At 41.6% G+C, this 25282-nt stretch overlaps 8 protein-coding genes and 1 long non-coding RNA gene across 9 annotated transcripts; 7 read left to right on the plus strand and 2 right to left on the minus strand.

Annotated features, from left to right (window-relative positions):
• Positions 1–122: 122 nt before the first annotated feature.
• On the plus strand, positions 123–893 carry LOC114769670 (gamma-crystallin M2-like). Its single transcript, XM_028962883.1, has 3 exons — positions 123–193; positions 276–518; positions 615–893. The coding sequence occupies exons 1-3, from the start codon at positions 152–154 to the stop codon at positions 891–893; spliced, it is 564 nt and encodes a 187-aa protein (XP_028818716.1). The 5' UTR covers positions 123–151.
• Positions 894–4606: 3713 nt separating this feature from the next.
• On the minus strand, positions 4607–5358 carry LOC114769676 (gamma-crystallin M2-like). Its single transcript, XM_028962897.1, has 3 exons — positions 5297–5358; positions 4973–5215; positions 4607–4885 (listed from the first exon to the last, which is right to left on the minus strand). The coding sequence occupies exons 1-3, from the start codon at positions 5336–5338 to the stop codon at positions 4607–4609; spliced, it is 564 nt and encodes a 187-aa protein (XP_028818730.1). The 5' UTR covers positions 5339–5358.
• A 935-nt stretch (positions 5359–6293) lies between these two features.
• Positions 6294–7079, plus strand: LOC114769662 (gamma-crystallin M2-like). The gene is made up of 3 exons (XM_028962872.1): positions 6294–6371; positions 6447–6689; positions 6773–7079. The coding sequence occupies exons 1-3, from the start codon at positions 6330–6332 to the stop codon at positions 7049–7051; spliced, it is 564 nt and encodes a 187-aa protein (XP_028818705.1). The 5' UTR covers positions 6294–6329; the 3' UTR covers positions 7052–7079.
• Positions 7080–10016: 2937 nt separating this feature from the next.
• On the plus strand, positions 10017–10754 carry LOC114769682 (gamma-crystallin M2-like). The gene is made up of 3 exons (XM_028962909.1): positions 10017–10064; positions 10150–10392; positions 10476–10754. The coding sequence occupies exons 1-3, from the start codon at positions 10029–10031 to the stop codon at positions 10752–10754; spliced, it is 558 nt and encodes a 185-aa protein (XP_028818742.1). The 5' UTR covers positions 10017–10028.
• Positions 10755–11443: 689 nt separating this feature from the next.
• On the minus strand, positions 11444–12055 carry LOC114766655 (uncharacterized). The gene is made up of 3 exons (XR_003742840.1): positions 11890–12055; positions 11612–11799; positions 11444–11527 (listed from the first exon to the last, which is right to left on the minus strand). It is a non-coding gene; the product is annotated as an uncharacterized LOC114766655 (long non-coding RNA).
• Positions 12056–13591: 1536 nt separating this feature from the next.
• LOC114773740 (gamma-crystallin M2-like) lies at positions 13592–14299 on the plus strand. Its single transcript, XM_028965907.1, has 3 exons — positions 13592–13612; positions 13695–13937; positions 14021–14299. Exons 1-3 carry the CDS (start codon positions 13598–13600, stop codon positions 14297–14299), a joined length of 537 nt encoding a protein of 178 aa, XP_028821740.1. The 5' UTR covers positions 13592–13597.
• A 2253-nt stretch (positions 14300–16552) lies between these two features.
• Positions 16553–17262, plus strand: LOC114781959 (gamma-crystallin M2-like). The gene is made up of 3 exons (XM_028968130.1): positions 16553–16567; positions 16659–16901; positions 16984–17262. The coding sequence occupies exons 1-3, from the start codon at positions 16553–16555 to the stop codon at positions 17260–17262; spliced, it is 537 nt and encodes a 178-aa protein (XP_028823963.1).
• A 4173-nt stretch (positions 17263–21435) lies between these two features.
• LOC114778435 (gamma-crystallin M2-like) lies at positions 21436–22146 on the plus strand. The gene is made up of 3 exons (XM_028967116.1): positions 21436–21450; positions 21542–21784; positions 21868–22146. The coding sequence occupies exons 1-3, from the start codon at positions 21436–21438 to the stop codon at positions 22144–22146; spliced, it is 537 nt and encodes a 178-aa protein (XP_028822949.1).
• Positions 22147–24567: 2421 nt separating this feature from the next.
• LOC114774780 (gamma-crystallin M2-like) lies at positions 24568–25282 on the plus strand. Its single transcript, XM_028966424.1, has 3 exons — positions 24568–24579; positions 24671–24913; positions 25004–25282. The coding sequence occupies exons 1-3, from the start codon at positions 24571–24573 to the stop codon at positions 25280–25282; spliced, it is 531 nt and encodes a 176-aa protein (XP_028822257.1). The 5' UTR covers positions 24568–24570.

Here is a 25282-nt window from a genome sequence, read left to right on the forward strand (position 1 = left end):
TCAATGGGCCTCTTCATTCTGCTGAATCAAGGCTTTACACACAAAAGGGGGGGTCATATTCTTTGGGTTTGGCCAGGTATAAAAATAAGGGTTTAACTGAGAGTTCATAGCAGCAACAGCAGCAGAGGCAGTTGTAGCATCTGTGGAAAAAATGAGCAAGACCACCAGCCCCACCAATATGAACATGGGAAGGGTAAGCTGCCTGCCAGTTATTACAAATATCTGGGAGTCAGGTTATTTTTCAGTCATTTAATAATTTGTTTTTTGTTTCCAAGATCACCTTCTACGAGGACAGGAACTTCATGGGACGTTCCTGGGACTGTATGGGTGACTGTCCTGACATGCACTCCTACTTGAGTCGCTGCCACTCCTGCAGGGTGCACAGTGGCTGCTTCATGGTCTACGACCAGGCCAACTACATGGGTAACGCCTACTTCATGAGGAGGGGCGAGTACGGTGACTACATGAACATGTTTGGATGGAGCAGCTACATCAGATCTTGCCGTATGATCCCCATGGTAAAAATGTCAAAAAGTCTTTACCTGTAAGACCAATTATTTTATTGACTTTAGGCCATAAAATTCACATGGATGTATTTGTTTGTGTATGAACAGTACAGAGGAAACTACAGAATGAGGATCTACGAGAGGGATAACTTTGGAGGCCAGATGTACGAGTTCATGGACGACTGTGACTCGATCATGGACCGCTACCACATGAACAGCTGCATGTCCTGTAATGTGATGGACGGCCACTGGCTCATGTACGAGCAGCCCCACTACAGAGGCAGGATGTGGTACTTCGGACCTGGAGAGTACAGGAACTTCATGAATATGGGCTGGGGCAACATGCGCTTCATGAGCATGAGGCGTATCATGGATTCCTGGTACTAAGAAGTAAAGCTTAAAAACTTTAATAAACAATTAAATATAATCCTAGAGTGTCTGTATCTTTAATGTTCTTATTAAGACAAATAACATTTATGATTGAAGGGTATATCTGGGATTTGTGGTAATAAGAATTTGATAAATGCCACTGACTTCACACCACAACTGTAAACATTTAATCTTTTATTATGATTGATGAAGTTCTTTGGATGCAGAAAGAAGTCCAGTAGCCATGACTCAACTTTCAGACTTTCACTACTGATGTGCACATTTGCACTTTTCACATATGAAAATACAGATGATTTAATTCTATTAAACAACTTCAACTGCTTAGTCCAACTTAGCCCGTTGATGGATAACGGATCATACTTTGTTAGTTAATTGATAGATGAACTTGATAATCTGAACTATGGTTTAAAATCACACTTTCATCAGCTCAAACAATACAATTTAAGATGCTAAACTAGTTAACAACTATGGTTTTGGATGCCGGCATTTCTAAACCACAAGCATTGACTCATGTTAATGAGTCCATTTCTAATGTACATTTTTGAGGAGTTTGTGTGAGGAGTTTGGAAGTCAGTTTTATTAGCTAACATTTAAAAAAGTGAAACAGAATTCAGCACTGCAAGACAATGAGGCAAGTCATATTTATTACTTTACTGACCTAATCTATGTTGCTGTGACATAGAACCAGAAAGAAGGACATGAACATGTTCCTTTTTCAAGTGAATACTACTGCCATCTTGTGGAAACACTTTAACACATTACGTGGACAGAAAAAAACTGTCACGGTTCTGACGCGGAACAGAAACGGAGCATGTGTTGGTGGGAACAAGAACCCCTGTTTCTACCGTATTAATCTGCAAACGTGAGCTGGCATAAGCTGCAACACCCCACGGATGTTGATGTTCGCATGAAGGACAGGATCGGGGAAGGAACAGGACAAAAGGATGAGTAGATAAATGAGGAGACAGATAAGGACAGATTTACTTAGATGAGGAGGAATAGAGCCGAGTCGAGTTGAGTAATGCCAATCCATGACTGAGCAGCTGGCAGTGGCCATCTTGCCAATTTATGGGAGTTGTGTTACCTGGTGACACGGTGATCCCAGTCACATGACTGGAGTCACGTGACACAAACACAGACATCAACCATGCCGCCTGAAGGCGCACTTGCAGACATGAGAGCTGCTGAGGGAAAAGCTATGGAGCTGAAGTCTCTGGAAAGTATGTGTCTTTTGGGCAGGTTTGGAAAGGAAATGAGCAAATGTGGTGTGTTTGGCATGTACCTTGGAGGGTGCGAAGAGGAATGTGTCAAGTGTAGAAATAAACTTTAATTGTTTCTTGTGGGCAGCAAAGTACAATGAGGGATTGTTCAAGAGGGTGTTTGGGTGATCATGTTTGGGTGAGCAAACATTGATATCCAAATGGGAGCAAAAGGGCAGTCCTAAAGAGCAGGATCGAAAGGATCAAAACAAGAGGTGGTTAGGTAATGTGGCGATAAATGGCTAACTGCGACAAAGGGACAAAACCACATTGAACAGTGTCTGCTTCCAGGTGGCCTTTCCCGCGGGCATCCCAGGACCCCCTCTGTGGGTCAGAGGTCGGACCTGGGACTGTGACAGGAACTCATGCAACTAGGAAGATCAAACGAGAACGCTGCTACCATGAAGGGCTCCCCGTGGCATTCCAGTTGAACCCCTACCCAGACCAGTAAGGATCACTCCGGTGGAAGGTCAGCCAGTGGCATTAAGTCCCATCACGTTTCAGACTACAACATCAGCCTACTGCACCTTCACCAGCCACCACACCCACTTCCCTGTGGGTCTACACAACAAGTATTCTAAGTTCACGGCTACTTTGAAATGTGTAAAAGTTAATTATACAACTTCTTGCTACAATGCCTTTGCTACATACATATGTTACCCTTTCAATAACAGTTATATTTAAGTTTAGAGATCAAATCAAATACCGCAATTTATATCATCTATTGCTCAATGTATATGTGAATTTGGTGGTAGTAGAATAGTGGGTAAAACACTCGCCTATGAACCAGAAGACCCACTTACTACCATTGTGTCCCTGAGCAAGACACTTAAACCTAAGTTGCTCCAGGGACACTGTCCCTGTAACTACTGATTTTAAGTGGCTCTGGATAAGGGCGTCTGCCGGTCATTGGTCTTGCATTGGAGAAATTTGTCAACATTATCCATGCCTCCATTGCGACAACATGCCTCCGCCTTGCATTCTGGTGGCAGGTGTGATGTGGGCCAAAAAAAATATCCTGCTCCTCCTATTGGATCACTCCTTTTGTTACTGATTCCTCAATGCCCCTGGACACACATGGCCTGGATTCCGTTATCGGGCTATGGGGACACCTTTTCGGGAAGGCACTCTGCAAGCTCCTTGACTGCTCCAACCCCCAATCCAACAGCCAGGCGGAGCGAACCAACCAACAGCTTGAATGTTTTCTTTGGACCTGGCCTCGGACCTGGCCTCACTTCCTGTTGAGGGCGGTACTTGCTGACAACATGTGACCACCTTCACTGGATGTAGAACCCCTCGCATGCAGTGCAGCTAAACAATCGTCAACACCGATGGGTGTTGCAGCTGTGGCTGTCATACGTTTGCGGAATAAATGCCCACAAACTCAACTCTACTTTTGCGGCTAACTAAAATTGGGTTTGCAGTGTTTACATTTGCTCTTTTACTTTGCTCCATGCATCCCATGTGACATCTTGGAAAAGTGCATAGGTACACTGGGGACTGTAGGACCCCCTTGCCACACCACAAGGGTGTGAAACCAGGGAACACAAAATAAAATCTTAAAACAACACTGAAAATATTGGGAAGCGCCTCTCATAGCTGCTCACTGCTCACATGGTGATGGGTTAAATGCAGAAGACTTGTTTCATTATTTGCATCATGTGCTGTGCTCTGTGCAACAATGAAAAAAAACATATCACATTTGTATTTGAGGCTACTCCAAGTACTGAACTTTGTGCCACTGTCACGATGGCAGGACAGGGCAGGAAAGAGGACACATTCACACAACCTAAAAATGGGATTTACTTCAAACAATGCACATACAGATAGGACAAGGTAAAACACATGGACACAACAAGGACAAGACAAAATGAGGCTACATTTATACACTTAACATCAGGTACACACAATCAGGGAATCGGGAACACAGTCAATACCAAACTGCGGTCAATACCAAACTGCAGTCAATACCAAACATAAGCTCAGAGCCCCCTACAATGTCAGCTCTCATTGTGGACCATGGTGAGCACCGGGACCATGCTGGATACCATGGTTGTCCACACCTCCACCATTGTTGTGGAGTGTGCATGACCACGTGAGGGTACATTAACAAAACAGGACAGGATGCTGCCGATGACCTGGCAAAAACACTAGACAAAATGAAATTCCAAAATACCGGAATTGTAACGTACCAATGATCCAACGGCGAACAAACACAAACAGGGCAGCTTTATACAAAAATACACAGATGAAAACAACCAGGACATAATAGCACAGGACGAACATGAAACCCCGGTCCGACCTCCGGACCAGGAGTAGCCCCTACCGGACCGGATCCTGACAGTAATATGTCAGGATTGTGACAGCTACTGTCTATTCAGTGTAATGTAAAGGAGACAAATTCAAAGAGCAAGTGATTTCAATTAATTATAGTTTATTTATTTTCATTTTTTAGTACCAAGAATCCATGACACGCCTCATGCTCATGAAGCGCATGTTGCCCCAGCCCATATTCATGAAGTTCCTGTACTCTCCAGGTCCGAAGTACCACATCCTGCCTCTGTAGTGGGGCTGCTCGTACATGAGCCAGTGGCCGTCCATCACATGACAGGACATGCAGCCGTTCATGCGGTAGCGGTCCATGCAGTTGTCACAGTCGTCCATAAACTCGTGCATCTGGCCTCCAAAGTTATCCCTGTCGTAGATCCTCATTCTGTAGTTTCCTCTGTACTGTTTAGTTGACACAGATAAATGTTAATGTGATTAATACAACATGGACTTTTTCAAGCTAATTTAAATTGATTTTCTATTATTTACCATGGGGATATAGCGGCAGGACCTGATGCAGTTGTTCCATCCAAACATGTTCATGTAGTCACCGTACTCGCCCCTCCTCATGAAGTAGCCGTTACCCATGTAGTTGGCCTGGTCGTAGACCATGAAGCAGCCACTGTGCACCCTGCAGGAGTGGCAGCGGCTCATGTAGGAGTGCATGTCGGCACAGTCGCCCATACAGTCCCAGGAACGTCCCATGAAGTTCCTGTCCTCGTAGAAGGTGACCTGGAAGGCATTTACAACTTGTTGTAACCCATGAAAGAGAAAAAAACCCAGCTTTTCCAGTGATTCGTAAATTAATCTTACCCGTCCCATGTTCATGGTAGTGGGGCTGCTGGTGTTACTCATCTTTTCTGAGCTGTCGGGGAGGCTGCTGCTGCTGCACTGTCCTCTTGCTGGAGTGACCCTTACATTTATACATGGCCAAAGCCAAAGAATATGCAGCTCCTATTGTGTGTAAAGACCTGACCTGGCAGAGTAAAATGGGGCCAAAACAGAGGTAAGTGTAACATGGTAGGATGGTGTGATTTTACCACAAAACAATGTCCCTGGATTCAGTGAAGGCACAGGCTTTGCACATACTGCATGTCAACAAGCACAAATTTTTGTACTCAGTGCATTGATCAAACTAATATTGATCAATACACTGTATGTGGAAGATTGACTTTGTATTGACTGCTTCAGTGATGATTAATTGTGATGTAAACTAATTGGAAAGTGTAAGGAGTGCAGTGTGTACATAAAATATGTTGAATCTGTTTATTGTCTTTGGAAATTAGATAAATGGTAAACAAAATTTGGAGGTTGTTATTTCTGTTGGATTTTTCTTTTCATTCTGCATTCCAGTTGGTGAGTGCCAGCAAAACAGTACAGGTATATTGCTAGAAAGGTTCATGTGTACCAAGAGAACAATGGAGAAAATAGGACCATAGTAACATAGATGTATTCATGTAGGCATCACTACTGTTTTACACTGGAACTAAAAAATGACTTAAAGAATTTCAGAGGAAAGGCATTTTTTAAATGTTTCTGTGAGTTTGCATTATGAAGTACAACTTTTACAGCTTTTCCCTGATGAACAGCTCAACACTGCCACCTTCTGAATCACAACTAGAACACCAAAGTTTTACAAAAGTGGTGAATAAAAGCTATTTACTGTACTAAAACAGAAAAATTGCCTATGTTGACAGTTATCATGTTTACCTCTTTTTCACTTAGCCACGTCAGGAGTTTGCTCACAATAGGAGGTACTTGTATATGGGGGCTTTCCAGGTATAAATATACGGTTTTCTACCTCCATGATATCAGTGCAGCAAGAGCAGCCTAACAGCTCAGAAAGATGGGTAAAAAGAACACCCCTGCCAACATGAACTCTGGAAAGGTAAGAAATTTTCAACATTTCATATCACTGTTAGTAATGTGTGCAATCGCTAAAAATAAATGCAAAACCTTTCAGGTCACCTTCTATGAGGAGAGGAACTTCATGGGACGTTCCTGGGACTGTATGGGCGACTGTGCCGACATGCACTCCTACATGAGCCGCTGCCACTCCTGCAGGGTGCACAGTGGCTGCTTCATGGTCTACGACCAGGCCAACTACATGGGTAACGGCTACTTCATGAGGAGGGGCGAGTACGGCGACTACATGAACATGTTTGGATGGAACAACTGCATCAGGTCCTGCCGCTGGATCCCCATGGTAAATATATATTTCTGACCAAAAGGGAACGATTATTGCATTGAATTACTTTGTCATAATTGCTTATGCCAATTGCCCAACAGTACAGAGGAAACTACAGAATGAGGATCTACGATAGAAATGACTTCGGAGGCCAGATGTACGAGTTCATGGACGACTGTGACAACTGCATGGACCGCTACCGCATGAACGGCTGCATGTCCTGTCATGTGATGGACGGCCACTGGCTCATGTACGAGCAGCCCCACTACAGAGGCAGGATGTGGTACTTCGGACCTGGAGAGTACAGGAACTTCATGAATATGGGCTGGGGCAACATGCGCTTCATGAGCATGAGGCGTGTCATGGATTCCTGGTACTAAATAATTAATAAATGATTATTTAAAGATTGATTTGCATCTATTTTACTTAGTTTTTATTTTAAAATGATTGATTTCAAATATTTGTTCAGCAAAAAAAATTATATATATAAATTTATAAAACGGGAAAATGTAAAATTATATAAAATTATATAATCTATAAAATCTATATTTAGTTCTAAAACACAGTTCAGAAATACATTCCTAATAATTGGAAGTGCATCAGAAGAATGTGTTCATAACTCTGTAAAGAAGGATTTGGCCTCTGAACTTGCAAGAAGTAATGGAGGTAATGCAAGTAAATCAACACATCTTTGTAACGTCACGCTGTTGGAAGGAGGCACAGGTGAATTTGTAAAAAAAAAAAAAAAAAAAAAAAAACAGGTAAAAAATGCAGCAAACATTCGGGTCAAAGCATGTCATGGGAGTGCGAAAAAAAAGCAATTTAACATTCTTAAAACCCCCAAAAACGTCAATATGTTCAGAACAATGCGGTCGGGAGTCTGATGCGAGTGAGGAACACTACAAGATGTCCCTCCTTATGTTTCAATGTCTGCATGGTAATGCACCTCCAGATCTAACAGAACTCGACCCCCCAATGTCACTCATGCACTCTCCATTCTTCCAACACTCACCTTCTCCACCCTCCTGGGGATAGGGCCTTTTCCAGCATGGCCTCAAGACTGTGGAACCTCCACATTTGAGGGCTCCACAGGATGTGACATGCTTTAAGAAAAGCCTGAAAACGTTTTTATTTAGCAAATATAGTTTTTTTTGCTAATTGTCAATGTGGTATTCCTCTCAGGTTTTTAAATGCTCTATAATACTATTTCATTGTCTGTATGCACTTTGCAATTTTTTTGTTAAATGTAAAGTGCATTGTAAATAAAATGTATTATTATTATTATTATTATTATTATAAAACAGCCCACTGCGCTTCTTGAAGGGAGGTGAGCCTGGGAGCTCAGCCAGCCTCTCCTTGTGTTTCTAGCAAGGAAGCGGGCTAGAGAACTCCGATGCCTCCTCCCTGTGCATCCAGCATGGCTGCGAGCCTGGAGACAAAACAGCACCCACCCTGACATTGGGGGGGGGTGCCCCAGCCCATTTCTCTGACTCCTGTCCTGTCTTGGTGCATTGCCCCAGCCCATCCTTGGTTACAAGTCACCTGGATGTAAGGACCACATTGCTCCTCTAGGCATTATGCCCCTTTGTCCCACCTCCTTCCAGCCTTGGGGATTTCCAACCTGGAGTCCCTAACACATACTGCATCCCCCCTTAATATCTGGGTTAAGCGCACCACAGCAAAACCCCCCCGGACTAAACAAGGGGACACATGAGCCCAGCCAGCCTGAGATTTGTGGCCCTGGGCTGGTGCAGTAGGGTCAGGGGCGTCACCCAAGGGCATCGAGGGATGACAAGAGGGGACAGACGGACACAAAAAGACACAACAAACACACACACACACACACACACACACACACACACACACACACACACACACACACACACACACACACACACACAGAGATAGCAAAAAAACATGATCACCTGGTTCTGGTCCAGGATTCCCTATGGGAACATTTAAGGCGGGGTCAGGTGAGGCATAGTCAGGACCAATAGGACTGGGGCAGTGGTGGACTTGCAGTTAAGGAAGTGGCCCCGCAATCAGAAGGTTGCCGGTTCGAATCCTGATCTGCCAAGGTGCCACTGAGCAAAGCACCGTCCCCACACACTGCTCCCCGGGCGCCTGTCATGGCTGCCCACTGTTCACCAAGGGTGATGGGTTAAATACAGAGGACACATTACGTTGTGTCACCGTGTGCTGTGCTGCTGTGTTTCACAATGACCATCACTTCACTTTCACTTCGATTTGTGTCGACACTGCTACTGTCAGACCCACTGAAAACGGTGGTGGCTATCAACAAGATTTATTTCTTATACGGCTTGTCAGGATTGGCTCCAGGTGATCGCTACAGCTGAAGCCAATTCTGACCACCTTTATAAGACTGTAACTCCGCCCCTTCCGCAGCTCCGACATTTTAGTGGACACTGGCATGAACTTGACCTGGAAACGGTGTACTTGTATTTTGAGTTCTGGCAATCGGCACACGCCTGCGGGCTCGTTTATGTTGTTCCCCGTTTAAGTTTCATAGTTTTTCGGCCACCGTGCTGCGTTTCTTTATTGTTTATTAATTAAAACCCCTTTCCCAATATGTCCCGCCTCTGCGCTTCCTTCCCCCATCAGCTCGCCAGCGTGACACAGCTCATAATCACATACAGTATGTCTCAAAAGGCTTTGACAGACACTACAGTTGACACCCCCCACACTTGAACCTAATCCACACAAAAAAATGTTGGGAAGGAGTGATACAGAGAAGGACGCCCTTCCAGGGTAGAGTGAGCCTGTAATTGGTGTCAGTGCAGGTTTGGTGATGAATTGTCTAAGAAGAGAAAAAAAGTCCAACACGTGTGGCACAAACTGTGGCCATAAGGCCATAAGGATGCTGAACCAGGTCATTCCAACACACCTCACACCTCCCAACCCGACCATCTGAATGCCCAGGGATCAATACATATAGGTTCACACATCAAAACAACACAGATGTTAAGGACCCGACAAGGATGAAGCACAAAAGGCAAACATTTATACAGCTTCACACGATCGGGATAATTGGAGACATGAACACAACAGAACTCCAGCTTGAATTGCGGAGCCGGAGTGCCCCGTCCGGAGTCAGTTCCTGACAATTCTGTTTCTTTTCTCTTGTCCTGACCAGTACAGCATGTAAAAAACTAGTATTGGATTTGATCTGAATGACTTTGCCTTCTTCTCTTTGAAAGCCACTATTCCACTTTGCCAGGTCAGGTTTTTACACATAATGGGAGGCACTCATCCTTTGGGTTAGGCCAGGTATAAAAGTAAGGGTTACACCATCAGGAGGACAGTGCAGCAACAGCAGCCTAACAACTCAGAATCACCATGAGTAACAGCCCCAGCAACATGAACATGGGCAGGGTAAGAAAATTATGGATTTATTTATATTTTAACCATGATAGTTTAAGAGTGTGTATGACTATTATGATTTTCAAATCCATTCCAGGTCACCTTCTACGAGGAGAGGAACTTCATGGGACGTTCCTGGGACTGTATGGGCGACTGTGCCGACATGCACTCCTACATGAGCCGCTGCCACTCCTGCAGGGTGCACAGTGGCTGCTTCATGGTCTACGACCAGGCCAACTACATGGGTAACAGCTACTTCATGAGGAGGGGCGAGTACGGTGACTACATGAACATGTTTGGATGGAACAACTGCATCAGGTCCTGCCGCTATATCCCCATGGTAAATATATATTTCTGACAAAAAGGGAACGATTATTGCATTGAATTACTTTGTCATAATTGCTTATGCCAATTGGCCAACAGTACAGAGGAAACTACAGAATGAGGATCTACGATAGAAACGACTTCGGAGGCCAGATGCACGAGTTCATGGACGACTGTGACAACTGCATGGACCGCTACCGCATGAACGGCTGCATGTCCTGTCATGTGATGGACGGCCACTGGCTCATGTACGAGCAGCCCCACTACAGAGGCAGGATGTGGTACTTCGGACCTGGAGAGTACAGGAACTTCATGAATATGGGCTGGGGCAACATGCGCTTCATGAGCATGAGGCGTGTCATGGATTCCTGGTATTAAGTGTTTAATAAACTACAAATGTAAGACTTATAATACTTGTGTTTCACTCATTTTTTTCTTCATTTTCATAATAATGAAAAAAAAAACATTAGCTGTTGCTTTAATAAGAGCTGCACACTTACTGATCTTCAGATATAAAGAATTTGCTCTCAAACCAAAATTGTTGAAAGAAAAAGGAAACCTTTCATAACAGAAGTTACCTTTTATAGATTCTAGCCCTGTTCTGTATATTGGCCAATGGATTTCTGGAATATCCAGACCCATGATAACAAACACATCATCTACATACTCACATTTCAATGTAGGTGTTTTTCATTTTACACAGGTTACTGTACAATACCAGCAATAGTCATAAAAGTACAATATTACAAAAAAACAAGCAATCGAAGAAGAGGAAATTTACTAGATAAGCATGATACCAGATAAATTAAATTCCTTCTGGAATTTCTAGAGATTTTCTGTGAAAAGTCTTTGATTTGTCTTTGTTTAGTGCAAGATGAGGTATTTTTTTGCTTTGTATGAAGCTGAGAGCAAAAAAACACCACTCAAAATGTTTGATATATATTTTTTATTCTCTATTGTTGGGTTAGACACATTTCCAGTCATTGTTTTGAGCAATGGCTTTCAAATGGCTTCTTCCTGATGACTAATGAAGAAGTACACCGCATTCACTTTACTCCTAGAAAAACCTCCAGTGAAAAGTTCTGCGATAGTGGCCACTGTGCTGCAACTTCCATTCCGCCTGGTTCCGTTTCACATTTCAATCTTGGGCCCTTTGAGGACAAGAAGACAAGAGACTAATTGAGATCAGGCCAGCCTAAAACCAGCGCAGAACCATCTAACTAACCTGGACTGACCTGACAGTTGCATTGTCCCAGCAGCCCCTCTCCATTTGCCACACGTTCTACATGCCTCGCCAACAGTCTCCGCCAAGCCGCAAATACTTTGTGGGAAAGCGTCCGTTCAGGGGCGCTTGAGGTCGATGCTTCGGTGATGACACTTTCTGTCCTGCTTCGGCATCTCTTGCTCTGATCCCTGAGCTTCACTGCCCTCAAGAAAGGGAGACAAGAGGCGCACTCAGGCCAGGCCAGTAAAACACACTTCCAACGAATGGCCATTCCGACCGCAGGCGTACCTGCTACAGCTGCTTCTTCTACGAAGACTCCAGGCTCTCCTGCATCTTGGCGAGTGGCTTAGTAGCGTCCACGCCAGCGGCTTTCCTGAAGATTCCGAACCCTGCCACACAGTAGGGGCTAAAACGCAGAGCCTCAAACTGCGCCGTCACCCGGTCATGCGCCTCTCCGCTCTTCGGATGACCCAGTGACAAAAAAAAACGCACACAAAACAACAACGACAATACAACACAGTCATGACTAATCTCCACCCCCTTCTGTCCCCCCAACAGCGGGCGAGTTCGCCCCTGCACGGCCTTCCTGAACACTGCCGGTGCCGTTCATTGTACCAGCCACAATGGGGCAGCCTGGTTTTGTACAAGCCTGCTTATCCTTCGATTTATGCACTTTGGGCTTCGTTTCGGTTTGGCTGACCTTAATAAGGGTATCCAGCCAATGGAGGCATAACATCTATGATCTTGCCTTCCCTTTTTCCCCACGGACCCATCAACAGTACAGCTTTTGGCTCTGTGTTCTGGTGCTGCACTGAAAAGCTTTCAGAAACCTTTTTTGTACTAAGATGAGTGGGGACAGAAATCAACTCTACACTGCAAATCATACAGATTCATAAACCCTCATATTCAGTAGGTGTTGTTCACAGTTTCGGGGGAGATGTGGAATTTGAAGCCGTTGTGTGTTGGGAGTGGTCACGAATGCCAAAATTCTCCATTTCTTGAATTAAAGCACCAATAACCTGCATGCTTTACGTAGAAGTGGGTGTGGTCTTGAAAATGTCTATGATGGCTCACGAACAAGGTGTATAACTGGGTGTGTGACATATTGGTGGAAGGAAAATTAAATGACCCAGAATGCAGAAGAATCCAAAGTGACAGCTGTCAGTCATATCCACATATTCCACATAATCCTTCAAATTCATTACTTAAGTCTTTACGTTTTTAAGTGTTCAAGTCTTCATTAAAATCTTTTGAGTTTCAGAGATAAACAGTATAATATCAGAATAAATCTACAAAACAATTTCAGCCATTACTGAAATGAATACATTTTTTACAGATTTTTTAAAAATTGCATTTAGTATTGAACTTTGATGGTCATTTGTTTGAATTTCTTTTCTTGCTCTCAGAAAATTAGATCTTAATCAATACAAAGCATGAAAAAAAAATGCTGTTCCATGTCTCAAAATCTGAGATCTTATGAGTACTGGATTCAAGCCATTTCCTCAGCATAGAACATGAATGGCATGCTCTGGAATCAGTTTTGGATGTTTGCATTCTGTCCATTTAGATATGTAGGCCTTGTTCTAAGCAGAAAACAATACAACAGTTCACAGTTTAGTCAATGAAGTCACACCGGATTTTTTTTTCCAAATGCATTTTTAATAAATGATAACACTACCATATTTGTTCTCACTTGGAAAAGTATGACTGCTTCTTTGTGGAAGTCACTCCATGCTTACTCTATGCTCCTTCAAAAAAATATGAAAATCTCTCCAGCAAAGGTTAGATAATACTAGTAAAAAACTAAAATGAAGAACTTCAATGCTCCTCTCTTTATAGACCCAGCTTGCCAAGTCAGGGGTTTTTCCACAATAAGAGGTCAGTTTCTTTTGGGTGGAGCCAGGTATAAAACTAAAGGATTCTAGAGGAGTAGAGCAGTGCAGCAACAGCAGCCGACCAGCTCAGAAAAATGAGTAACACCAGCAGCGACACCAACATGAACATGGGCAGGGTAAGACATAACAAATGAAGTCTAGTTATTTAATTTCTTTCATCCATTAATTTGTCATTCTTTATTGTCCAATGTTTTTCAGGTCACCTTCTACGAGGACAGGAACTTCATGGGACGTTCCTGGGACTGTATGGGTGACTGTTCTGACATGCACTCCTACATGAGCCGCTGCCACTCCTGCAGGGTGCACAGTGGCTGCTTCATGGTCTACGATGGCATGAACTACATGGGTAACAGCTACTTCATGAGGAGGGGCGAGTACGGTGACTACATGAACATGTTTGGATGGAACAACTGCATCAGGTCCTGCCGCTATATCCCCATGGTAAATATATATTTCTGACAAAAAGGGAACGATTATTGCATTAAATTACTTTGTCATAATTGCTTATGCCAATTGCCCAACAGTACAGAGGAAACTACAGAATGAGGATCTACGATAGAAATGACTTTGGAGGCCAGATGTACGAGTTCATGGACGACTGTGACAACTGCATGGACCGCTACCGCATGAACGGCTGCATGTCCTGTCATGTGATGGACGGCCACTGGCTCATGTACGAGCAGCCCCACTACAGAGGCAGGATGTGGTACTTCGGACCTGGAGAGTACAGGAACTTCATGAATATGGGCTGGGGCAACATGCGCTTCATGAGCATGAGGCGTGTCATGGATTCTTGGTACTAAATAATTAAATAAAATTAAATAATTTAGGACTAATGTTTGTGTTTTCATTATTTGAAAAAAATAGAATTGATGTTGCAGATTGTAAAGAACAAAATTCCCCTCTTACTCCAGTGTGCAGTTAGAAACTATGGACACCATCAGGTTCCACTGGTTATTTAAATTTGTGCATATCCTGTCATGTGATGTGGTACTTCGGACCTGGAGAGTACAGGAGCTTCATGAATATGGGCTGGGGCAACATGCGCTTCATGAGAATGAGGCGAACAATGTATTTCTGGTACTAGATAACAGAATAAATTTAGTCATTTATAACTAATAGTTCTAGTAATTGAATGATTCTAGAATTGATTTTGCAGATTGTAAAGAACAAAATTATTTTCCTAACCTAGTGTTCATTTAGACATATTGAGACCCATCTATCTATCTATCTATCTATCTATCTATCTATCTATCTATCTATCTATCTATCTATCTATCTATCTATCTATCTATCTATCTATCTATCTATCTATCTATCTATCTATCTACATATATACATATATATAAATTAAATTTAGATTATATTTATTTTTAATTATCCAAATATTCAGATACATTCAGTTGTTATTGTACTATAATAGCTTTTGGAAGCCAGGACAGTTGATATAAAGATTTCAGCTTATTCATGTTAAAACATATGTGAGGCTGTAACCGGTCTTAGTCTCTGTGTTGTGTTTTTCGTTCGGTTCAGGTGTGTGTGGACACAAGGTGTGGAGAATGACGACGTGGTCATGTTCACATGGCAAATTGCAGTCGGGTTTATTTCTCCGGTCCCTGCTCCTGCTCCCATATGGGAAATGGAAGAGCGTGAGTCAGGACAATCAGACTCAAACTACATACAATGAACTAAGAATTAACATACATAAAACAATATTAAACAAGCATGTCATGATTCAACATAAAAAATACACACAGAAAATTTAATCAAAAGCGAGACTATAAAGGATGCTGAGCCATCATTTCTTACCTGCTCTCATAAGAGGAATGAAAGTGAGAGAAGGAAGTAATGCAATACCTTAAATAGACGGCATGGAATGATGGGAAATGATGTCTATAAAGAAAACAGCATTAAATAAAACAAAGTAAAAACAGTACTTTTGTGTAAGTACATACAACAGACATATATATACACCTGTTACACAGCACAATGTATTGATGTTTCTAATTTACACTCAATAGCACTGAACCCTTGAAATTCAGAGTTGCCGTTTATCTGTTTTTCCACCCTTTTCTTTCTACCCGAAAATTTGTTGTATATTTTGCTAAACATCAGGATCTTTTTATGATTAGTGGTGTATGCAATAGGCACCAATCCCAGGTCTACTAAATACTTGTGTTACTTCTGCTAGTTTCATGACCATTTCATGCTTTTCTTGTTTATTTCAAGCTTTCTAAACTATAAGTTCTATTTCTCTATATCGGACGTCCAACATTTTTGGCAAGGGCTATGTAAATTTCAATGTAAAGCATGAACTGCACTCCCTGGAACTGAACTTTGTTTTTCTGACCTGCTGTAGCAACATGTAGCACAAAGTATTTGCTTTAAATGTAGACATTAAGTTCTCATTCCAAGCTTACAAAAATAGAACCATTTACAGACAAATACAATTAGAATATTTGATTTTATGTTTGGATAAATAATATTCATATTAAAATATTAAATTGTGTAATGAGTTTCCTGTCATGATTGATGACATGATGCCCTCTAGGTGGCCCCAAGTGGTGTTCCTACCTATCACACTATGACTATAAAAAGTTGGTGTTTTTGTTTTGTGTGTGGATGATAGGGCAAATAGGAAAAATAAAATGTAGAATTTACATTACAAATCATAACTTCTTGTAATCTGACAATGTGTGTGTGTGTGTGTGTGTGTATATGTATAGATAGATAGAGAGAGAGAGAGAGAGAGAGATAGTTGAACCTCAGACAGGTTCAAACAATTTTTCAAAACACAGATATACTGAACATTCAAATACTACACAGAATAGACATTACTAGAAAAGGACACAAACCCTACTCTACTTCAAACAGTCTCTTTACCTTCATGTTTCTATAGACCCACTTTGCCAAGTCAGGGGTTTTTCCACAATAAGAGGTCAGTTTCTTTTGGGTGGAGCCAGGTATAAAACTAAAGGATTCTAGAGGAGTAGAGCAGTGCAGCAACAGCAGCCGACCAGCTCAGAAAAATGAGTAACACCAGCGGCGACAGCAACATGAACATGGGCAGGGTAAGACATAACACTTCAAATGAAGTCTAGTTATTTAATTTCTTTCATCCATTGAATAATTTGTCATTCCTCATTGTCCAATATTTTCCAGGTCACCTTCTACGAGGACAGGAACTTCATGGGACGTTCCTGGGACTGTATGGGTGACTGTTCTGACATGCACTCCTACATGAGCCGCTGCCACTCCTGCAGGGTGCACAGTGGCTGCTTCATGGCTTATGATGGAGCCAACTACATGGGTAACAGCTACTTCATGAGGAGGGGCGAGTACGGTGACTACATGAACATGTTTGGATGGAACAACTGCATCAGATCCTGCCGCTATATCCCCATGGTAAATATATATTTCTGACCAAAAGGGAACGATAATTGCATTGAATTACTTTGTCATAATTGCTTATGCCTATGTCCAACAGTACAGAGGAAACTACAGAATGAGGATCTACGATAGAAATGACTTCGGAGGCCAGATGTACGAGTTCATGGACGACTGTGACAACTGCATGGACCGCTACCGCATGAACGGCTGCATGTCCTGTCATGTGATGGACGGCCACTGGCTCATGTACGAGCAGCCCCACTACAGAGGCAGGATGTGGTACTTCGGACCTGGACAGTACAGGAACTTCATGAATATGGGCTGGGGCAACATGCGCTTCATGAGCATGAGGCGTGTCATGGATTCCTGGTACTAAATAATTGAATAAAATGTAATATTTTAAAAGAAATAATTCAGTTTCCATTATTTTGATAATTCATTCAAGATGCATAATTCCAGAAGCAGGTTTCCTACGGTCATTGAAAAGTCAGCAAAGTCATGACATTTGAAAAAAGAACTTTGCAGGTCTTGAAAATTTTTGGATTACAAAATAAACATAAAGTTATGGAAAAGTCATTGAAATCTGATTGACGCATGAATGTATAATGAAGTACGTAGTTCCATTAAGAATGCACAAGAAACGTTTTTCTTTGTTTACAACTACAATATTTAAAACTAATGCAGGTCTATAGTATCTCTAATAGTATCTTTAATGATACTGTGTGAGTACTATCATTTAACTATAATTTAGAAGTCATATAAATTATAGTTGATGATTTATGCCCATGTTCTCTGGCTCATGCTTGCGTTCAAGTTACATTTCCCTAACTATTAACACATAGGAAGGGGGTTCCATCTATCTGTCGCCAGAAGAATACAACATAACCACAAACATCACAGTAGCACACCCAGTTTTTACTGTATACCATGAACACGGCTGCTCTTATTCTCCAGCACCGCAAAACGGAGACGGTGCCTAACCGCCCACCGACACTAAACTGTATTTAACCCCCGTGTAACACACATCTCAACATGAAACATTCCCACATTTCCTCATAGTCTAGCACTCGCAAAACTAGTCAGGTTGTCCGGCCTCCGCCACCACAATAAGTCGTCAAAAATGGTGACCACTGAGATTCATTTTATTGCGATCATCAATCGTATGATCACCCAGCGTTTGTGACAATGATCACTTCTATGTTTGTTATTTTTGCCTCCCTGTTGTTTAAGTCAAGATTTTCAGGGTTGCCATCTTAAAACTGTGGACAATAGTAAAAAAAAAACTCTCTCTCTACACACAAAAGCACCGTATTAAAACCACTCCAACTTGATAATACCTGGCAGAAAGAGGCGTGGCACAATAGAGGTTAAAAGGATGAACAGTTTCTAATTTATTAACACCGGTAAATTATTATTGCAGTTACATGTAAATATTACAGAACCCCCCCCCCAAAAAAAAGACAGGAGAAAAAGATAGAGAAAGATAGAGAAAAGCCTGAAGTCGCCTGGTCCAGGAGAAAAAACGTTTGAGAGGAAAGGTCTAGTGTCCACGAGACAATTCTTTTATACATTTGACTCAAAGAAGGAAGTGTCAGAATTCAGAATTTCTTGTTTCTGCTGTCATGTCCCCGGTGTCTCCTGTCTGTGGCAGACAAAGGCAGAGTGAGGGATTGCAAAACAAATGGCTGCCATTTCACACCTCTTGCTCAGGGGCCATTTAACAGAGATGCGGAAAACGGAGGTGATGAACATCTACGCTAAAAAAAAGGTGCAGAAACATCATGGCACGTCCCATTTTACACCATAAATTTAGTTTTAGTTTTGGTAAATTTGACATTTTTTTTTTATTTGCACAGAAACTTAGAGAACATATGGTCATGAAAATTTGCCCCGGACTAATTATAAAGTCATGGAAATTATTTTCTCAAAATGTGTAAGAACCCTTTAGTAGTGATGTTTAGTAGTAGATATATTGATTTGACTCTAATTGTTTTTCTGAAGGATCCAGTTTGTGCGTCGCAACATAATGAACTGGTACTGGAATTTGGATTTGGAGAAATAAATTTGCGCCACATTTTTCTGGGATGTATGTCACGTCCCCGTCTAGGGGTTGGGAAACATGACAACGAAGGAGAGGGACGTGTGAGGCGGGAATACACACGTACCAGGCCGAAGTGAAATATTCTGCTTTTGTTTACAGTGAGGAGTGAACAACCAACCAAAATCAAGAGTGATGTACATAACAACAACACACCATAAAAGGACACACAACAAAAACCACAACACTGACCACTCTAACACGCAACAAAAGATTTTATCTAACTTTTCTTCAACACTCTGAAACGCTCCTCTCTATCCTCCTCCGGCCCCACAACAACGGGCCCCGTCTGGCGGCTGGAGTTGTCTTTAAATGCTCCTGTCTGATGAGTTGACTGGCAGACTGATGATGAGGGAATAGGTAGGCGGAGCCATAAATCCCAATCTCCACTCAGCAAACAGTCTGAAAACACACACCAAACACAGAGCACCCCCCCAAACCACCCTACGGCCCAAAGGACGTAACAACGTAAAATGCAGCTTTAATTTCCTTGGAATTCACATACAAATGAATACATTCAATTTCAGTTGGTACAATTAATTTTCAGTTTGTGCAGTTCAGGTTCAAATATATTCAATTCAATTTCATTTTCTACTGGCACAAATCTCTGCCAATACAACTACTCCAGTGTGCATTTAAAACATATGGAGACATCAGTTGACTTGCTAGTTACAGTCCTGTCAACATACAACAGTCAGTTTTTGAGGTGTCTCAAAATATGACCATTTTAAATAAAATATTTTTTGCTGATATTGAAATTAGATATTGGACATGTAAACATTCTGATTCAGGCCCCATCCACACGAGAGCGCTTTGTTCTACAACGGGGTTTTGGTTTCTAAAAACTTTGCGTCCACACAGGAGCATTATCTGAAATGTTGTCATCCACACAGAGATGCAGAGAACGTCCTGGACGCTGTTTAAACCCCCCACCACACACGTGAGTGGGACTTTAACTCCTTGCTCTCCTTGTTTGGCATGTAGTTCCTCTCCCTGTTCTCCAGTCTTGTCATTTCATTAAAAATGTATACTGTAGAAAGGATTTCTTGTTGCTTTATGACGTTATGTAGCTGCTGCAGCACAAGCACGAACGTGGTGTCCACCATTGTTGTATGTATGACAAGTTTGGGGTTATAGGTCAGGTTGTAGGTTGGGTTGATAGATCAGCAATTTCACACGGATAAGATAAGATAAGATAAGATAAGATAAGATAAACCTTTATTAGTCCCACAAGTGGGAAATTGCACTTGTCACGGCAGAAAGTGGACAGAAGCAGAAAGTAATAGCAGCACAAAAAATAAGATAAATATGTATCTGTATATATGTACAAATTTACAATTTAAACAGTTAACAATTTAACAGAGTGTGCGTGTTTGTCTGTGTATGTGTGGTCAGCTGTGAGATCTTTGTTATAGAGACTGACAGCGGTTGGAAGAAAAGACCTTCTGAACCTCTCCTTCCCACATCCTGGGTGCAGTAGCCTGCCACCGAAGGAGCTGCTCAGTGCTGTCAGAGTTTCCTGCATGGGGTGGGAGATGTTGTTCAACAGGGATGACAGCTTAGCTACCATTCTCCTGTCACTCACCACCTCGGAAAAGAGAAATTCACTCTCGGACCCTTTTATAGAAATTAACCATTACGGGTCGACTGAAACTCTGTTTCCGTGTGGACACAGTGCCAAATTAGATTGAATTTTTTTCCTGTTTTATAGAAGAAAACATTCTTGTGTGGACGGGGCTTCTGATGTAACAGCTTTTGGAGACCAAATAAGTGTGATATTAAAATCTATTGATCTTAACTTCAGTTACAAGACATTTGCAGCCCAATTTGTTTCTGCTTTCCTAAATTACACTGAATAGCTGATAATACAGTCAGGGTTTGTCTGTTTATTTACCCCCTTTTCATTCTGGAAATAATGCTGCCACTTCAATGTAGAACATGTTCTGCACTCTCTGAAACTGGTGTTTGGTTTTTCCATTTTTGTCTACTTTAAAAACATGGTAGCACATTGTAGTTTTGGGAAAAAATATTCGACATTATGTAGATATAATGTTTTTTTTTTTTTACTTGTCTTATTTATAATTTCCTTTCAAATTCAAGTCATGGAGTACATAAATTAAAATTCATGTCACGGAGTACGTAAAATAACAATTTGAACTTTTTTGTTACATGTTTAATGAAAAACACAGAATTCATGAACATTCCAATATTTCACAGAATAGACATTACTAGTAAATGAAGTAAATGACACATCTGGTTCAAAGAGTCTTTTTACCTTTTTACGTTTCTATTGACCCAGTTTGCCAAGTCAGGGGTTTGTCTACAATAGGAGGTCAGTTTTTTGGGGGGTTCAGTCAGGTATAAAACTAAAGGATTCTAGAGGAGTAGAGCAGTGCAGCAACAGCAGCCGACCAGCTCAGAAAAATGAGTAACACCAGCGGCGACAGCAACATGAACATGGGCAGGGTAAGACATAATGCTTCAAATGAAGTCTAGTTATTTAATTTCTTTCATCCATTGAATAATTTGTCATTCCTCGTTGTCCAATGTTTTCCAGGTCACCTTCTACGAGGACAGGAACTTCATGGGACGTTCCTGGGACTGTATGGGTGACTGTTCTGACATGCACTCCTACATGAGCCGCTGCCACTCCTGCAGGGTGCACAGTGGCTGCTTCATGGCTTATGATGGAGCCAACTACATGGGTAACAGCTACTTCATGAGGAGGGGCGAGTACGGTGACTACATGAACATGTTTGGATGGAACAACTGCATCAGGTCCTGCCGCTATATCCCCATGGTAAATATATATTTCTGACAAAAAGGGAACGATAATTGCATTGAATTACTTTGTCATAATTGCTTATGCCAATTGCCCAACAGTACAGAGGAAACTACAGAATGAGGATCTACGATAGAAACGACTTCGGAGGCCAGATGTACGAGTTCATGGACGACTGTGACAACTGCATGGACCGCTACCGCATGAACGGCTGCATGTCCTGTCATGTGATGGACGGCCACTGGCTCATGTACGAGCAGCCCCACTACAGAGGCAGGATGTGGTACTTCGGACCTGGACAGTACAGGAACTTCATGAATATGGGCTGGGGCAACATGCGCTTCATGAGCATGAGGCGTGTCATGGATTCCTGGTACTAAATAATTGAATAAAATGTAATATTTTAAAAGAAATAATTCAGTTTCCATTATTTTGATAATTCATTCAAAATTCATAATTCCAGAAGCAGGTTTTTTTGTGGTCATTAAAAACTTTGCAAATGTCAAGGAATTTGAAAAGAAAATTTTCCAGGTCTTGACAAGTTTTGAAATACAAAATAAATATATAAAGTTCTGGAAAAATCATGAGATGTTGTAGTCTAGTGGGTAACACACCCAGTTTTAACTTACTGAACACTGAGAACACAGCTGCTCTGTGTTCTAACCACCTAATTAAACTCTATTTAACCCCGGTGTAGCACACATCTCAACATGCAACATTCCACTATTTACATCAAGCACACTCGTTTCCTCTTCCCTCGCAAAGGTACAGTCAGGTTGTCCGGCCTCCGCTACCACAATAAGTCGTGCTGTGATCGTGAAAAATGCCAAAAGCGGATCACTGAGATTAATTTTATAGCGATCATCAATCGTATGATCACCCAGCGTTTGTGGCAATGATCACTTTTATGATGAGTTTTACTTATTTATATTTGTTTGTTATTGTTGCCTCCCTGTTGTTGAAGTTAAGATTTTCAGGGTCGCCATAAATTTAGTTTAACAATATTTTGGTAAATTTGTCTTTTTTTTTCAAATTTGCACAGAAATTTAGAGAACATATGGTCATGAACATTTGCCCCAGAGTAATTGAAAAGTCATGGAAATTCATTTGTAAAAATGTGCAAGAACCCTTTAGTAGTGATGTTGCAGATTGTAAAGAACAACATTTCCATTAGTACCCTAGTGGGCATTTAGAACATACGAAGACCATCAGGTTCTACTTGTCATTTTTAAAATGTTGATACTCTCTATGAATACACTGAGTTGACTTTTTAGTGACAGTCCTGTCCATATACAAGAGTCAGTTTTTAGGTGTCTCAAAATAAAATTATTTTAAATCAATAATTTTGTAGACATTCTGATTCAGCCCCATCCACACAACAACGCTTCCCTCAATAATGTGTTTTTGGTTCCTAAATAACTTGTGGCCACACGAGAGCATTATCTGAAATTTTGTCATCCACATGGAGATTCAGAGAACGTTCTGAACGCTGCTTTAAGCCCCTCTCCACACATGTAAATGGCGCTGTAACTACCAGCTCTCTTTGTGCGGCATCTAGTTCCTGAGTGGTGAGCCTTGTCTTTTCATTAGAAATTGTGCACCATAGCAAGGATACCTTGTTCCTTCATGAGGTTATGCAGCTTCTGCAGCACAACCACAAATGCGATGTCCACCATTGTTGTATGTACGACGAGTTTGGGGTTACAGGTCAGGTTGGAGGTTGAGCTGATACACCAGCATTTTCACACAGATACCCGGAAGAGAGAAATTCACCCTGGAAGCTTTTTAGACCATAAACGCGTGATATTAAAACCTATTGATCTTAAATTCAATTACAGGACATTTGCAGCCCAATTTGTTTCTGCTTTCCTAAATTACACAGAATAACTAATAACCCCTTGCAATTGAGAGTTGGGGTTTGTCTGTTTATTTACACCATTTTCTTGTGCAACACCTTTTTATTTTTCTGATAGGTGATGCATGGAATAGGCATCAATCCCAGGCCTAATAAATACTTTTTTTACTTCATGCTTTATCCTCAAAATCAGACGTCCATTATTTCTAGTCAGATCTGGAATAACACTGCCACTTCAATGTAGAACATGTTCTTCACTCTCTGGAACTGGTGATTGGTTTTTCCATTCTTGCCTACGATAGAAACATGGTAGCACATTGTGTTTTTTGTGAAGTAATATTAACTTGATATACAACAACAACAACAACATTTATTTCTTATATAGCCCAAAATCACATACAGTATGTCTCAATGGGCTTTGACAGGCCCTACAGTTGACACCCCCCACACTTGACCCTTCTGAAATATTAAATATTAATATTAAATATTATTAGAAATATTAAAATCTTCAGTATTGACATATGGAATATATATATTATATATATTTTATTTGTCTAATTTTCTTTCAAATTCAAAATCATATTGGACTTCTGGATGTCATGGAGTACGGAAAAATACAATATTAAACTTTTTTTGTTACATGTTTAATGAAAATCACAGATCTCCTGAACATTCCAATATTACACAGAATAGACATTACAACTAAATGTAGTTACACAGGCTCTAAATGGCACAGGCTCTATCTACTACTTCAAAGAGTCTTTTTACCTTTTTACGTTTCTATTGACCCAGTTTGCCAAGTCAGGGGTTTGTCTACAATAGGAGGTCAGTTTTTTGGGGGTTGAGCCAGGTATAAAACTAAAGGATTCTAGAGGAGTAGAGCAGTGCAGCAACAGCAGCCGACCAGCTCAGAAAAATGAGTAACACCAGCAGCGACAGCAACATGAACATGGGCAGGGTAAGACATAACGCATCAAATGAAGTCTAGTTACTTATTTTCTTTCATGCATTGAATAATTTGTCATTCTTCATTGTCCAATATTTTCCAGGTCACCTTCTACGAGGACAGGAACTTCATGGGACGTTCCTGGGACTGTATGGGTGACTGTTCTGACATGCACTCCTACATGAGCCGCTGCCACTCCTGCAGGGTGCACAGTGGCTGCTTCATGGTCTACGATGGCATGAATTACATGGGTAACAGCTACTTCATGAGGAGGGGCGAGTACGGTGACTACATGAACATGTTTGGATGGAACAACTGCATCAGATCTTGTCGTTGGATTCCCATGGTAAATGTTTTTTGATGAATATTGCTAAGCCATAGACAAGCATATGCTGTTATATTATTTTGACATGTTCCATTTCCTTCTGCCCAACAGTACAGAGGAAACTACAGAATGAGGATCTACGATAGAAATGACTTCGGAGGCCAGATGCACGAGTTCATGGACGACTGTGACAACTGCATGGACCGCTACCGCATGAACGGCTGCATGTCCTGTCATGTGATGGACGGCCACTGGCTCATGTACGAGCAGCCCCACTACAGAGGCAGGATGTGGTACTTCGGACCTGGAGAGTACAGGAACTTCATGAATATGGGCTGGGGCAACATGCGCTTCATGAGCATGAGGCGTGTCATGGATTCTTGGTACTAA

This window comes from Denticeps clupeoides, chromosome 2 (genome assembly GCF_900700375.1).
Source record: "Denticeps clupeoides chromosome 2, fDenClu1.1, whole genome shotgun sequence".
NCBI classification, from domain to species: Eukaryota; Metazoa; Chordata; class Actinopteri; order Clupeiformes; family Denticipitidae; genus Denticeps; species Denticeps clupeoides.

Excerpts from the sequence above, each read along its gene's own strand:
- LOC114769670 (XM_028962883.1), top strand. The coding sequence starts at position 152 with ATGAGCAAGACCACCAGCCCCACCAATATGAACATGGGAAGG. Across the intron at positions 194-275 it reads CCAATATGAACATGGGAAGG|ATCACCTTCTACGAGGACAG; the intron begins GTAAGCTGCCTG and ends TTTGTTTCCAAG. Across the intron at positions 519-614 it reads CTTGCCGTATGATCCCCATG|TACAGAGGAAACTACAGAAT; the intron begins GTAAAAATGTCA and ends GTGTATGAACAG.
- LOC114769676 (XM_028962897.1), bottom strand. The coding sequence starts at position 5,338 with ATGAGTAACACCAGCAGCCCCACTACCATGAACATGGGACGG. Across the intron at positions 5,216-5,296 it reads CTACCATGAACATGGGACGG|GTCACCTTCTACGAGGACAG; the intron begins GTAAGATTAATT and ends AATGCCTTCCAG. Across the intron at positions 4,886-4,972 it reads CCTGCCGCTATATCCCCATG|TACAGAGGAAACTACAGAAT; the intron begins GTAAATAATAGA and ends TCAACTAAACAG.
- LOC114769662 (XM_028962872.1), top strand. The coding sequence starts at position 6,330 with ATGGGTAAAAAGAACACCCCTGCCAACATGAACTCTGGAAAG. Across the intron at positions 6,372-6,446 it reads CCAACATGAACTCTGGAAAG|GTCACCTTCTATGAGGAGAG; the intron begins GTAAGAAATTTT and ends AAAACCTTTCAG. Across the intron at positions 6,690-6,772 it reads CCTGCCGCTGGATCCCCATG|TACAGAGGAAACTACAGAAT; the intron begins GTAAATATATAT and ends ATTGCCCAACAG.
- LOC114769682 (XM_028962909.1), top strand. The coding sequence starts at position 10,029 with ATGAGTAACAGCCCCAGCAACATGAACATGGGCAGG. Across the intron at positions 10,065-10,149 it reads GCAACATGAACATGGGCAGG|GTCACCTTCTACGAGGAGAG; the intron begins GTAAGAAAATTA and ends AATCCATTCCAG. Across the intron at positions 10,393-10,475 it reads CCTGCCGCTATATCCCCATG|TACAGAGGAAACTACAGAAT; the intron begins GTAAATATATAT and ends ATTGGCCAACAG.
- LOC114773740 (XM_028965907.1), top strand. Across the intron at positions 13,938-14,020 it reads CCTGCCGCTATATCCCCATG|TACAGAGGAAACTACAGAAT; the intron begins GTAAATATATAT and ends ATTGCCCAACAG.
- LOC114781959 (XM_028968130.1), top strand. Across the intron at positions 16,902-16,983 it reads CCTGCCGCTATATCCCCATG|TACAGAGGAAACTACAGAAT; the intron begins GTAAATATATAT and ends TATGTCCAACAG.
- LOC114778435 (XM_028967116.1), top strand. Across the intron at positions 21,785-21,867 it reads CCTGCCGCTATATCCCCATG|TACAGAGGAAACTACAGAAT; the intron begins GTAAATATATAT and ends ATTGCCCAACAG.
- LOC114774780 (XM_028966424.1), top strand. Across the intron at positions 24,914-25,003 it reads CTTGTCGTTGGATTCCCATG|TACAGAGGAAACTACAGAAT; the intron begins GTAAATGTTTTT and ends TCTGCCCAACAG.